This window comes from Scleropages formosus, chromosome 6 (assembly GCF_900964775.1).
Source record: "Scleropages formosus chromosome 6, fSclFor1.1, whole genome shotgun sequence".
In the NCBI taxonomy this organism is placed as follows: Eukaryota; Metazoa; Chordata; class Actinopteri; order Osteoglossiformes; family Osteoglossidae; genus Scleropages; species Scleropages formosus.
Window position 1 is genome coordinate 19,941,599 of NC_041811.1, and position 15,135 is coordinate 19,956,733.

The 15,135-nt window shown below is 43.7% G+C and overlaps 1 protein-coding gene across 1 annotated transcript; it reads right to left on the minus strand.

Moving 5' to 3' along the window:
- Positions 1-518: 518 nt before the first annotated feature.
- Positions 519-14,791, minus strand: LOC114910745 (uncharacterized). The gene is made up of 5 exons (XM_029253076.1): positions 13,390-14,791; positions 11,062-12,684; positions 10,657-10,851; positions 1,693-1,749; positions 519-578 (listed from the first exon to the last, which is right to left on the minus strand). The coding sequence occupies exons 1-5, from the start codon at positions 14,719-14,721 to the stop codon at positions 519-521; spliced, it is 3,267 nt and encodes a 1,088-aa protein (XP_029108909.1). The 5' UTR covers positions 14,722-14,791.
- Positions 14,792-15,135: the final 344 nt, after the last annotated feature.

Here is a 15,135-nt window from a genome sequence, read left to right on the forward strand (position 1 = left end):
GTGGTCTGAACAGGTAATGTATGATTGAGCTTTACCGTTGAACAAGTTAGCAGGATTACTATGCTAAAAACCCTGCATTATACATGAACATTTCCCATCATAATTTCCAGTCAAAATAATCACTGACTGTAGTGCTCTAATGTACATGTACTTTATGACTTGTAGATGGTAGTATTTATCAATAGGCATCCTGTTATTGCTCCACCAGACCTCAAGTTTTTGATTTTCATGTGGAAGTGGCAAGACAGTGGTGTCCACACTGTATTTTATAAAATTAAAATTTAAAATATAAAATTTCTTTTGCAGATTCACATAACACTTCTCTCTTCTCTTTCACTTTACAGTGCCACGGTCATCCTCATGTCGCCTTGAAAAATGTTTCCAAACGGATGGTACGTTTGACTTTTTCCTCTTTGCATAAACAACGTTCACAGAGTTTACTTTCCATGTCCTGTGAACAAAAAGCAACAATGCAATGCAGTGGAACAAACCACTTATCTCAGCTAAGGTCAGGGACCTCAGAACTCAACTCTGTTCTTATGAGCGACTTCATTGCAGTCGGATAAATAGCCCCTTAGCTGCAAAAGAAAAACGATATAGAGACATATCTGACACTCTACTCATAATGGTGTTGACGGTTTTTCCTGCCTTGCACAAGTTTTGTGGAATGTTTAACAGCTTCTCACCATGTTCTACAATGTTTGGTGCTCAATTGCTTTTTTTTGTAAAGGTAATTTGAGAGTTTGCCATTTTCATCCTTTCTCGTTCCACACAGTGGTCCTGATGGAAAGCATGAATAGGGCATTTCATGCTATTGATTTATTATCCAACGTCACTCTGAGCCTTTTATATCACGATGCCAAGAGCGAAGGCAAAGAGGACTCTACCTTTTCAACCCAATTCATATACACACAACACACTTTTTGTCAGAGCATACCTAGAGACAAGAAATTCATCAGGGTTTACAGTGTCAACAGAGGTATCGGGGTTGTCAGAATCCAGAGGAATTGGTTGCAGGATGACCTGGGGTCATATTTTTCAAGTTGCTATTGTTGCATCTTTGGTGTCAAAATAAATGGGAGACTGACGTGGTCAGCAGGCAAGTCATAAAATGCCACTGATAACATCTTGCCTGGGGAACCACTTTGGAAAGTTTCAAAATAGCTCAGACACTTTCTGGCTAATGGCTTCAATACTAGCAGTGGCTTATCTCTCTGCATTTTTGGACATTTATTCATTTAGCTGACATTTTTCTTCAAAGCAACTTATAATGTTAATCTACCTACAACTGTGTGCCCATTTATACAGCAGGTTAATTTTACTGGAGCAATTTAGGGTAAGTACCTTGTTGAAGGGTACTAAAGCCAGAGGTGAGATTTGAACCTGCCGGTCTAAAGGCGGCAGCCGTAACCACCACACTACCAGCTGTCAGCTGATGTTTTTCATTAACTTTTGGTAATATTATAACACTATATAGGAACAGTTCTTATTGCTAATGCAGTACCAAATGTAAGTATTATGGATCTTTTTTCCACAATTTTTTGTTGTTCTGCCATGTATATGGGCACTGTTAAGAGACAGCACAAACACAAAATGGTATTTGGAAAGCCATGTGATTGGTGCAAATCTTAAAATTTCTGTCTGTTTCTTGGTTTTTGCAAATTAGCTGAACATTTATCAGTGTTCACTCACTTTCCAGAACCACTTGTCCTTGTCATGGTCATGGCAGTCCGAAGAATCAATGCTAGGCTAGGAGGGGTACAACACCCTGGATGGGATGCTAGTCCATTACAGCATAGCCACATACATACACACTCTAACAGTAAAGGCAGTTTAGCTTCACAAATTCACCGGATGCGAATGTTTTTGGACTGTGGGAAGAAACAGGAGCACTTACTGTAAATGCAAACGGATACCGTGCAACCTCCACGCAGACCGAGTCGGATTTCCACCTATTCCTAAACAGCCCAGGCACCGTGAGACAAAAGCACTACCCACCACACCACTGTTTTGTTCGCTAGACAATGTTATTCTTTTTTCATACAAAGCGGTATTTAAGCATATGATGATTTTTTTGCAATGAGATTTTCATTTAGATAGACAGAATATTGTTTTAGATTGCATTTGAACTTCCAGTTTGTTCTGCTTGCATTTTTAGGGTTACATGTTCAGATCTTCAAATTTAAAGCCCTGCAGTGATTACAATGACGGATTTAAACAAGAAAGACTCATTTAGATTACTTCATGAAAATAAATTGCTCTGTTGTCCTGTTGAATTGATTCTATATTTTTTTCAGGACTTTAATGACTTGTGCCGACTGCTTGTGTATTTGTGCGTTTTTAAGATAATGTCCCTTTTCACTTAACTTAGTGGTATATCACTGGAAATTTCCATTGGGCTTATCTTTCATAAACCTTAAAGTTAAATTGTATTAGCATAAATCTGGTCACATAATCCTAATCTTAAATTAAAGTAATACCTGGACATCGTGTTATATCAAAGATTACAGAGGTATTGCCTTGGATGGAATAAAGAGATTTTTATTTCAGATTCAGTCTAAATGTGTTTGGAAGAAAATATATATATATATTTCAATGAAGCATGTATCCTCTACATCTGAGATTTTTTTTCCATGCACAATTCTAATATTTTGCAGTTAGTCAAAAGAAATTTTGAAGGACTGCTTTAATTGTGTGTAAAACAGAAATTGGTGACACAAAGAAATAATGTTGCAAAGTAAATAGTGCAAGATGTTGTGCACTTGGTGCCAGTAATGGAACTGAACTTCACATTTTCCCGTTTGCCCAGTGCAGAAGCAGTGACATGGTGCTCTCCTACCTACCGTTTGCAATTTAACACCTCTGCACTGTGAAGACAGAGAAGCGCTGATGAGCCCTTGACATTGACTGATGGATTAAACAAAGACATGGAGCACTGACGAATGCAGAATCGTGTCTCTGCAACATTTGCCCCAGTTTCGAAGCAGTGTGCATGACCTTCAGACTGGAATGACGGAATGCAGAAAGGAGAGCTGCATTGTTCCACTTCGTTGCCATAGAGGGAGGTGCAAGGGGCCCATCCTTTTAAAGCAAGATGTTTTATCACCTTGTTTCTGAATGTATTTCTAAATTTTATAGCAGGCAGACCATAGCTATGAATAACTGAAAAAAATACAACCTGAAGGAGAATACCAAAAGCAGAGTTGTATGATGATGCAAAAATGAACTGTTCCTATTTCATTAGTGTGTCAGTGGCATGTTCCATGTATTTCATAATGAGGTTCCACAACAGTATCAAGCTATGCTGTTTTAATATTGCCATTTAATACTGCCTTTCTGCTCTTCAGTATACATCTCAACTTCTTTTTTAGTGATCAAGTGTATTTTTCTGTGGCCTATAGACTGAGGTAATGGTGCTCAACATACATGTACAAACCTTTGTCTAAAATTCTTTGTGGACTCAATGTTGAGCTCATATAATGCTGTCATCTTGAACCACACAGTTTTTAAAAAATTTTCCTGTACTGTATATCATGAGGGAGGCCGCAGTGGCGCAGCCGGTTTGACCAGGTTCTGCTCTCTGGCAGGTCTGGCGTTCGAGTCCTGCTTGGGGTGCCTTGTGATGGACTGGTGTTCCGTCCTGGGTGTGTCCCAGCCCTGCACCCTGCGCTGCCGGGCTGAACCCCAGTTCGCCACGACCCCACTTGGGACAAGCGGTTTCAGTCAGTGTGTATGTGTATTGTGAAATCACAGTGAAGAATAATAAAGTTTATTATTTGCAGTGGAAATGTCTTACATGCTGAAAAGACTTTCCTTCAGAAAATTGTGATTATTTGAGGATCATCAGTAGAAATGACTATATACATAGATACCCGAATGCTCAGTTGTCACCTCCACGCCTGCACCTCATTCGACAGCACCTGACTAACCACTTACTTTTAAAAGACCCTCCTCAGCTCCCATACGCTTGCGGAATCTCGTCTGAGACAACAGTCCTCCTTCGCGATGTCCAGTTCTCACACAACCCTTGTTCCCTGTTTCCGTCATCCAGTTTTTGACGCTTTGCTTTGTCCGCTGACCACGTCCATGGATCCTCGCTCTAACTCTGACCGCTGGTTGCCTGTCCTTTACACCGAGAGCTCACCTGATCAATTGAGTCCAGACGAATGATCCTGCACTTGTGTCCAACCGTTCCGGCTCCCTTGGTTCAGCGTGACATCAGTCATAACAAAAAACTGTAAATTCCAGTGGAAGGGTCAACTACATCAGATTATGGAATGGAAAATAAAGATGCCCTGAATGTAGCCACCATAGGATTTTTTTAAGAGAAGGTCAAAAGACTAAAGAAAAGCCTTCTGTCTAAGCAAAAAGCTGATTACAAAATCCCTTGTTGTAATAAGATGTAAATACGTAGATTCACTTTTTATTAAATGGTTTGGGCATAGCCTTTTCCATAGAAATGTAGCTGGGATTGAATCGGACAGTTGAGCCTTTTCCATTTGGCTGGTTAAAGCAGGAACTGCCAGAGGCAGTTAACATGAAAAAATATATGATAGGTGACAAAATGTTTTACAAAAGCTGTACTGCGGACATGCCTTGCCTATTGATTTATTGTCCCTGTTGACACCACAGGCTGACCGGATAATGGAACATTTTTATGCAAACCCATGTACCGCATATTCACATTTCCTCACAAAAATCTGTACTAACATTACACTTGTTGAAAGTCACACTTTGTGACATCTCTGTTTTGGCTTTTGGAAATTGAGGATTACTTGAGCTGTTACAGAGAAAAAACACTATCTTGAAAATTGTACTAATTTTAAGTTTTTTGGAACATAGATATCTCAGAGCATATTTGCAAAAATGTAAAATTTGTAAGGGTTGGGTAATAAAATTACTCAGAAATATACTTGTTAATCATAGGAACAAATTAAATAGAACAAACATTTTTAATAGTAGTATTCCAAGTTGCCCTTGAATGTGAATCCCTTTAACCCTCTAGCATGTGCTCTGAGGCAGTTATGTCACTAACAGAATGATCAGTTATCGAGTACAGTCTGTATTCGATGTAATGGACTATGTGGATGAGGTAGTGGTTACTGCTCCAAAAATCTATTGTTCACATTTCATTCTTTTACATTTTGTATATATCTACATATACTCACATATATGCTGTATATATGTACACATATATGTCTATACCTATTGTTTTATTACATGAATGTCATGATTCCGTCTGGGAAGTAGGTCATCAGACCTAAGTGCAGTGCAGAGACGCACAGGATGAGGGGATGATCCAAGAGTCATGGTCAGGAAACTAGCGAAGGTCATTACGAGGAGTATCCGAAAACCGTGAGTCGAAGATCAGGTGATGGATCAAGGGAGACGAAGAGGGTGAGGAGAGTCAGGAGAAGGAGGGTCAAGGAACAGGGAGGTCAGGGAAAAGGTAAGCAAACTATCCGATAAGCAAGAGCGAAGAGTAAAACTGAACGAGGTTCCACATCTTCCTGTGGTCCGGCCTGTCCTTTTATGTGCCCGGACCTTAGTCAGCCGCAGGTGTTGCTCGTTGCCGAGGTGGAGGGCGTGACAATGAAAACAAAGAGAAACACACATTTGTATGTGTTCTTGAAATGAACGCTGCAAGTATTTTTATTTTAAATTAAACTGAATCCAAATTAAAAAACACAATGGGCAACAAATCCAGAGAAACACGTGCGAACACGAACTTCTGAGAGCGGGAAAAACAAAGCCTGGGTCACATGCTTGGCTTGCTCTGATTGGCTGATTTATAACGAGAGCTGCGATTGGTTTACGTCCATTGCTCTTCTAAAATCTATCGAGTGTATAGGAAGTAATACTAAAACACTGTCCACAAAAGCATTGACAAAGAACAATGTCAGATTTTGGTCATGCTAAACAACTTAATTGTATTTAAATTCAATATTACTGATACTGAAAAAAACGGTTTTAGATTGCTTTGCAAGGTAAGGCACACACGAAGAGAAAACAATATTACTGTAAGCAATCAAATCTATGTTGTCTGCGCCCTTATAAAATTTGTTTTTTTCTACGTTTTTAAAAATATTATTATGGTTAAATTTATCGTTTATCTCTTTATACTCTAAATATGTTACTCCTAAAGGCTCATTCAGAAAACCATGTGATTTCACTTTAATAAAACCATTTAATTTCTTTAAAAAGACACTGTTTTGTCAAGCAGTATGGAAGGATGAAGCTTGTGGCTCATCTCCCTGCAGGGAGTCTTGCACTGGACCCATAATGATACAGGTTTCCTAAATACTCAATAAAGAAATTAATGATGTAATTCTCAGGACAACTGGAATATACCATTTGCCAAATTGCTCTTCACCTTTACATTTACAGTCAGTTTCCACTTGCTGCGTTGCATACACTGTATTTTTTTTTAATCAAGTTTGATTGCTCATTCATATCTGATTCCATAAGGGAAGGAAGAGAGTTACACTTATTTGTGGCCTGACTGTATGGACCATTATGTGCGAGACTTGCACCGAAAAGCACTTTATTCTGCCGAGTGGGCTTTTTCTTTATTTAAAGCGTTGACTTTAATTAAGCTGAACCAGTTGTGTTGTTTTTTTGCACCTAAATAAAATGCAGATGATAGCCATTATTCTCCTTTAAGATACCTGTCTGCATTTAATGGGCACCCTTTTATTTACCGCTGCAATTAAAAAGCAGCCAAGTTGGGAACTCAAGGTGAAGGCCCCTGGATTGCTGCTTCGTGAGCGGCTGCTGTAACTGTTCAGATAAAGTGTCAGACTGATTTTATCGAAGCAGCATTGTTATGCGTCACCGGACTGGTGAATATGTTTAGTTTGTCCTTGAGCCAGCATTAGGTACCGCCCTGACTCCGGCCTCGCAGAAATCTACGGCTTTCTGTGCTTTTGTGTGTCCTGGATGTGACTCTTTTTAAAATTGCCAGGCAAAGTGGCGCATGTCAGAACATTCTGCTTAAGTTCTTAACAAGTATACAAGCATGCCATGTTTATTTTCTTAAATGATGCTACATTCCGGCCATTCAGGCATTGACCTCAAAAATACACACGTACGCAGTGGGTTTTAACTGATGTAAGTTATACAGGGTAAGATGAGTTGAGTTTTTTGTGCAATCAAGCTCATCTAGCCTAATTCAACACATAACAGAAAAAATTTTTAGTTATTTGTTTAAATTATATAAGGTTTAAATTGTTATTAATTATTAATAAGGTTTAAACTATATTGGAGCCTGCTTAAAGAATGTAAATTACATTTATATAGGCTATGTAAAAATATTAATTAGGAATTAATTGCTAATGACATTCAGATATTTATATTACCTTCCTACACAGGCCTGACTATTCAAAATTTTAATGAAAGACTATCTGCAATGGCAAAAATAAGTGTAGTCACTTTTCACGATGAAACAAAGACTCCATGAATACTACTGATTTCATCCATTCATGACAGTAAACATTTTAGTTCTGAAAAAAGATTTTTATCTGTTTTTCATGTATCTCTATTTAGAGATGACACAACGTAACGTTTGAAATGTTTCAGTTGAAACATTATTGAGTGGCCTGGCACTACAGCAAGCAGTGCTGCTATCTCACAGTGCCTGGGCGGTGCAAGAGGACAGGGGTTCGATCCCTACTCAGTCTGTGTGGAGTTTGCATCTTCCCCCTGTGTCTGTGTGGGTTTCCTCCCATGGTCCAAAGACATGCTGTTCCAGTTCACCCGTAGTGTGTGGGTGACAGAGACAGAGTGACAAGTTATTCATTGATGTGCCAAATGGTGGCACAGCGAATAGTGCTGCTGTCTCACAGCACCTGAGTGGTACGAGAGGGTGTGGGTTCGATCCCTGCTCAGTTTGTGTGGAATTTGCATGTTCTCCTTGGGTCTGTGTGGCTCCCCTCTGGGTGCTCTGGTTTCCTCCCACAGTCCAAAGACATGCTGTTCAGGCTCACCCATAGTGCGTGAGTGACAGAGTGAGTGTGTTTCACTGATGTATGGATGAGTGACCCAGTGTAAGTAGTGTATCTAGCAGTGTAAGTCATCTTGGTGAATAAGGTGTGTGGGCTGATAACACTACATAGAGTTCATTGGGAATTGCTTTAGACAAAAGTGTCTGTTAAATAAATAAATGCAATTGGGGAAAATTAAAATGAGACACTTATGAAGTTGTCTAGACACAGTTCATATTTTAAGGAAGTAATAATGTAAAGACATAATAAAAGATTAGACACGTTATGTGAAATGCTATCCTTTATATTTAAAAAAGTAGAGGACATGGGACCGCAGTTCAAACAGCACAAATTGGCTCAAATGTAGCACTAATGAATGAGCCCAAACTCGACCGTGTGCGGCGTTGTAGGGGGGCTGGACACAAATTATGCGGCACAAATTCTAATTTTTACGGCACAAATGTAGCACTAACAAAATCATTTGTGCTGTTTGTATAGGGGCCAGCTTCATGGAGATGATACAATACTGTTTCCACCCTATAGCACTAACGAAATGAACCAATAATACACACACACACACACACACACACACACACACACACACACACATTTTCAGAACCGCTTGTCCCATACGGGGTCATGGGGAACCAGAGCCTAACCCGGCAACACAGGGCGCAAGGCTGGAGGGGGAGGGGACACACCCAGGACGGGACGCCAGTCCATCGCAAGGCACCCCAAGCGGGACTCGAACCCCAGACCCACCAGAGAGCAGGACTGCGGTCCAACCCACTGCGCCACTGCACCCCCAAACCAATAATATTTCTTTAAAAATAAAATAAATAAAAAAAATAATGGTAATGGTGTACGGGAGTGTGGTGGTGCAGCAGATTTGGCCAGGTCCTGCTCTCCGGCGGGTCTGGGGTTTGAGTCCTGCTTTGGGTGCTTTGCGAAGGACTGGTGTCCCACCCTGGGTGTGTCCCCTTCCCCTCCTAGCCTTGCACCCTGTGCTGCCAGGTTAGGCTCCAGCTCGCCACAACCCCACTTGGGATAAGCGGTTTCAGACGGTGTGTGTGTGTGTGTGTGTGGTAATGATGTTCTACAGCAACGGGTGGTTCCCCTTTTCCAGCACTTCACATGGGCTGGTCTTTTAGCTAAGAAGGAGTCCCATGAGAGTCGGAGGGTGTGGGAAAAGACACTGTGTTCTCTGCAAGGGAAACTGGTGAGGTGTAAAAAGGAAGGAAACCATCATTGCAGGAACCACACCAGAGCACAAAAAGTCTCCATGGAAGTGCTGACAGTGTTTTTGGTTGTGTCAGCTGACACTATCCGTTTCGAAAGATAAAGTGGTCCACTCCCTTAATCGCTTTTACACAGGGCCCCATCACCACAGATCTTGTAAGCTTTGTAGACACTTGTAGTCAAAGCAAAGCTGAGGTCATAATTTTGAAATCAGTTTTCACCCATTTATATGTGTGGTGTTTGCCTTCCCTGTGTTCACATGGGTTTCCACTGAGTGCTCTGGTTTCCTCCCACAGTCCGGAGACATTTTCCACATGATTTGGTGACTATATTTTTCTGTTTGTATGAGCGAGAGGGCAAGTGTGTGTGTGTGTGTGTGTGTGTGTGTGTGTGTGTTGTAACGATCCGGCTAAGCTAATGAGTTAGCCCAGATCCTCACGTGGATTCCAGAAAGGCGTAAAAGTATATAAATCCCGATGGACAGGGACAAAAGGACGCTCTTCTTTTTAATATCTTGTGGGAAACTATGGATAACATATTTCACACAGCTGTCCTTACAATAAAATAACCAACATTAAAGCAATCTCCAAAATGTGCGAGGCACAGTATATCAGCTTGCGCGCCCGGGAGCCAGCAACGAGGGGGCGGAGCAACCCCTTAGTCTCCACCATGATACGTCATCATTACATATCCCCCCCACTTAGATCAAGGGCTGTCCTCAGACCACAATAGAAATAAAACATCTACCCCTTCACTGTAGCACATCACTGCATAACAGAGACAAACAGTGGCACATAAAAGAAAGTAAAGACAGTTGCCCAACATGACACCATAGCCCAACATTACACAGCCAGAACAGCATCCCTTAAATTATTCTTTTTTTTTTTTTTTTTTTTTTCCCTCTTCTTTCCACAAACTTCACACTGTTAAAGCAGAAACTAAAACAGAAGATATTACAATAAAGGCTTAAAACACACAGGTCTGAACAGTATCTCAAGAACAAGTGGTGCACATTGCAGCCATAACCCCTTCAAACATTTCAATACCTGCTAGTCTCCAGACCAGCCAAAGAAAAACATTTTCTTTCGCACACAAAATACAATAAGACCCCAAAATAACAAACAGAACATCATAAAACATGTCAAAACCCAAATTGCAAAGCAAAATAAGGGTTTGTCCATCTGTTGACATCCCACCCACTGGTAACCCTTGGTGTGCGCCTAGGACGGAGGAAGTATGGGTGTGCCGTGTGGGCAGGTTGTGTGGGATGAGTAGGGTGTTGCGAGAATGAGCGTGTTTCCGCATGAAAGGGCTGTGCGTATGTGAGGCAGGAATCACCAGCACATCCACTGCGAAGAAAATACGGATGTGTGTGCATGTGCACAAGTTGTGGGTGCTGGAGGTGAGCGTCAGCGCGGGGTGAGGAAAAGTTTACAGGGGGCGTGACCACAGGACTATTAACTGAGGGAGGCTGTGCCCCCACAGTCGGAGCAGCCGCCAACTGGTCATGGACGTCCGGCTCCGTAAACAGGGTATCAAAGCCAAATACGTCCTGCTCATCCGGGACACAGGCCTCTTGCTCCTGCAAATTGGTCTCAGCCAACTGCTGGGGCAAACACTCCAGGTCCTCCTTGTCATCCCAAGTAAAAAATGGAAGTAAATTAGAAACATGGTGAACACCACCATCAGCTGCATCCGCCACCCTGGACAACTTGTAATTCAGCTCAGACAAAACTTTGGTAATCCTGTATGGGCCTTTATAGACTGGGGCAAGCTTGGCCGAGAAACCCGCCGAGGCATCCGACCGAGGATGGGCTTTCAGTTTAACCAAGTCACCGACCTGGAACGAGACGGCACGCCGATTCTTATCATAATATTTTTTCTGTGTGGACTGGCTCTCCGCTAGGGACTCCCTCACATGATCATACGCCTCTCTCAGGGCGGAAGTGAGCTCCACCTTGTAGTCCGCTACAGAATCAGCCATGTATTGAGGGCTTGGTGACAACCACAAATCAAGGGGTGTATTGAGGTCTCTGCCATACAAAAGAAAAGCTGGGGTATCTCCCGTACTCTGGTGTGGAGCTGTTCTCAACGCAAAGGATATCAGCGGCAAGTGGAGGTCCCAGTCTCTGTGTTTTCGCCCCACATAAGCACGGATTGCAGTCTTAATAGTACGGTTCACTCGTTCCGTCTGGTTAGACTGGGGGTGGTAGGCTGTAGTCAGCCTGTGGTCTGAGCCCATGGCAGCAACAACCTCCTCAAAGAAGTCACTCACAAACTGAACACCTCTGTCAGAGACCAGGTGCGCAGGAGCGCCATGTCTCGCAAACACCTCAGAGACAAACTTGCGGGCCGCAGTCGCCGCTGTAGCCTCTCGAACTGGACAGATCTCCACCCACTTGGTGAAATAGTCAATGAAAACTAAAATATATTCATTCCCACGGCCGGATCTGGGGAGGGGACCCATGAAATCAACACCAGCAAACTCCCATGGATATGTAGCGACTACTGGTTTCAGATAGCCTCCAGGCTTCTGATTGGCTGGCTTGGACAACTGGCAGGTCACGCAGGACTGGACATACCTCTTGACATCACCCCTCATACCTGGCCAATAAACTCGTCTCTGTAAGCGCCCAAGGGTTTTGGTAATGCCTAGGTGGCCCCCCATCGGGTGGTCATGAAAATATCTCAGTAAAGTACCACGGAGGAGTCCCGGCACATAGAACCGCAGGGCCTTAAGAGGATGAAGCCGGCAGGAAGCCCTCTTGTCCATGAAGTAAACCAAACCGTCCTGAATGCAAAAATCTGTTGAGTCCACACAGGATCCGCTCTCCAGTTCCGTGAACAGCGATGCGATTACCTGGTCGCCCTGCTGGAGCGACTTAAGCTGTTGCTTGTCCTCCAATATTAACAGTGGTTGACGTCTGAGGTTCAAAGAGCCAATAGTGGCGTATGATGGCAACAGGTCTACGGGCTCGGTAGGATCACAGGCAGGGTTCCGCGAAAGGGCATCTGGAACCAAATTTGCAGAGCCTGGTCTGTGGACCACTTCAAAGTCAAAGTCTTGTAGTCGTAGGCACCATCTAGCTAATCGCCCTGAGGGGGAGGGCCTTGACATCAGCCACCTCAAGCTGTTGTGATCCGTAACAACTGTTACATAGGAGCCCTCAACATATGGACGAAAGTGTTCGAGAGCCCAAATCACCCCAAGGCACTCTTTCTCAGAAGTGGAATATAGGCGCTCTGACTTGTGAAGTGTGCGGCTTGCAAATGCGACAGCCCTTTCCAAGCCATCTTCCCCAGTCTGGGTCAATGCGGCCCCGAGGCCAACATCGCAAGCATCCGTATGAACTGTAAAAGGCTTCCCAAAATTAGGTAAAACAAGTACTGGTGCCCTAGTCAGCCGCAGCTTCAGGTGATCAAAAGACTGCTGGCACTCAGGAGACCACGTGAAATGGGCATCCTCCCGCAAAAGAGCGAACATGGGCTCAGCGATACGAGCATACCCTGAAATGAACCTACGATAGTAACTTGTCAGACCAAGAAACTGTCGCATGTTTTTAACCGTCCTCGGCGTGGGAAACTGCTTGATTGCAGCAACCTTACTCTCATCAGGACCAATGCCTCCTGGGGTTACCAGGTAACCCAAGTAACGAAGTTTTGGCGTACAAAAATGACATTTAGCCAGCTTCAACGAAAGGCCAGCCTCCGCCAAACGCCCCAATACACTAGCAAGGTCTGTCAGGTGTTGGTCAAAGGTTGGTGAAGCAACAACTATATCATCTAGGTACACCATACAACAGGTGTGTGTGAGCCCTGCCAAGACAGTGTTCATTAGCCTTTGAAATGTCGCAGGCGCATTTGACAATCCAAAAGGCATTACTTTAAATTGATAGAGCCCTTTGTGAGAGATAAAAGCTGACTTTGGTCTCGAATCTGCAGCCAACGAGACCTGCCAATAACCTCGTGCAAGGTCTAGAGTTGAAATGAATTTACCGCGTGCCAAAAAATCCAAAGAGTCATCTACTCTCGGCAGCGGATAGGAGTCCCTCACTGTACATTTGTTCACTTTCCTAAAATCCACACAAAATCTCGGCTCTGTGCCAGGCTTTTCCACTATCACGATTGGGGACGCCCAGGGCCCTGAAGCCGGCTCAATAATATCATCCTCCAACATTTTAGAAATCTGCTCTTCGATAATCTTTCTTTTAGCGGGTGAGGCACGATAGGGAGGAAGGCACACCGGTTTCGCAGTTCCTGTGTCGATTATATGTGCAACTAATGAGGTCTTCCCCAGCTTTCCACTGAAAAGATATTCAAAGTCTCGCAACAGGCTTGCCAGCCTTTCCTTGTCTGCCGGAAGTAAAGCTGCCTGATCCAACACTGGGATAAAATCAACTTTGGTATCCTTAAAAGTCAGGCAAGCTACATGACCTTCCAAGTCCCCAAACTCCCCCTCCAACAGGCCTAGGTCTGGTGCGTAGTTTGCATTGTCTCCCAACCTAACATTACCTGTGGCCGGATGAATATGAACATCTGCCTGGATCATGAAATCAGTACCCAAAAGAATGGGGCAAGACAGGTCTGGAATCACAGCAAAGCGATGTGTGAACAAGTGACCCAACAAGCTCACGGGCAGCCACACAACACCCGAAGGAGTGCACTGTTTTGAGTCAGCCAACTCAAGTGGGGAGAAAGTCCAAGGGAGAACAATATCCTCATTTATTCCACACCTAAGAAGAGTGGATGGATGGACTGCTGAAATGGACGCACCCGTATCCAATGTCGCCTTCAGAAAAACTTGGTTAACCATTACCACTGACGACAAAGGGGAGTTCTTAGACTTCCGTGGGCTGTCCTGCACCAAATTAACGGAGTGAGAACCCCCTGTGCTCTGTACGCTGGGCCCCGGTTCCAGGTTCTGGTTTCCACCCCGGGGCCGCTGAAACCTACGCGGTCGAGCACCCGGGTCACCCCTAGTGTCTTGTGGAGCGTTTGGGTTCTCTTGATCTGCCTGAGGACTCGCAGCTGCCCCCCCACCAGGTTCTGTGTTTCCACTCTGCCTAGTTTTCCTACAGGTCCCACAGTTACGCGTGGTGACCCCGGGGGTAAAACATTTGTAGCAGTGCAAGTTTGGTCGCTGGGCCAGCTGAGCAGAAGTGGCAGTCCTGTTAGGGGAGATAGGCCCCAAGGCAGCGTGTAGCTCATGGGCAGTCAGGAGCAGCTCAGTTAAAGTTGTGGGTGCGGCCGCATGGAGGGCCAGTCTATACTGGTCTGAGACATGCCGGCAAATCACCTCGATCTGTTCTTGCTCAGATGGTGGTTGCCTCAGTCGTTTGAACTCAGTCACCAGGTGAGCGACAAAGGTGGGAAGTGATTCATCAGAAGCCTGAACACTGTCTAAAATCCCTCTCCAGATCTTCTCCTCATTGTCTGTTGGTAAGAATGCTTGACGAAAGAGATCTGAGAAATGTTCCCACGACAGTAGGTGGGGCTGCATGGCAGAGTACCACTTCCGAGGCTCCCTCTCAAACAGCCTCGTCAACTCTAGAAAAAACCGAGTATCAGGTAAGCCAATGTGCGCGAGGCAAATAAAAAAGTCAAATTCCAAAAATAGTTCGCCTGCTTCCTTCGTTATCCACCAAAGAGATACTCCAAATATACTCACTGTCCAGTGTCCAAACCTTTCCTTCTAAGGGTATTCATTCACAGTTCGGGCGCCATTTGTAACGATCCGGCTAAGCTAATGAGTTAGCCCAGATCCTCACGTGGATTCCAGAAAGGCGTAAAAGTATATAAATCCCGATGGACAGGGACAAAAGGACGCTCTTCTTTTTAATATCTTGTGGGAAACTATGGATAACATATTTCACACAGCTGTCCTTACAATAAAATAACCAACATTAAAGCAATC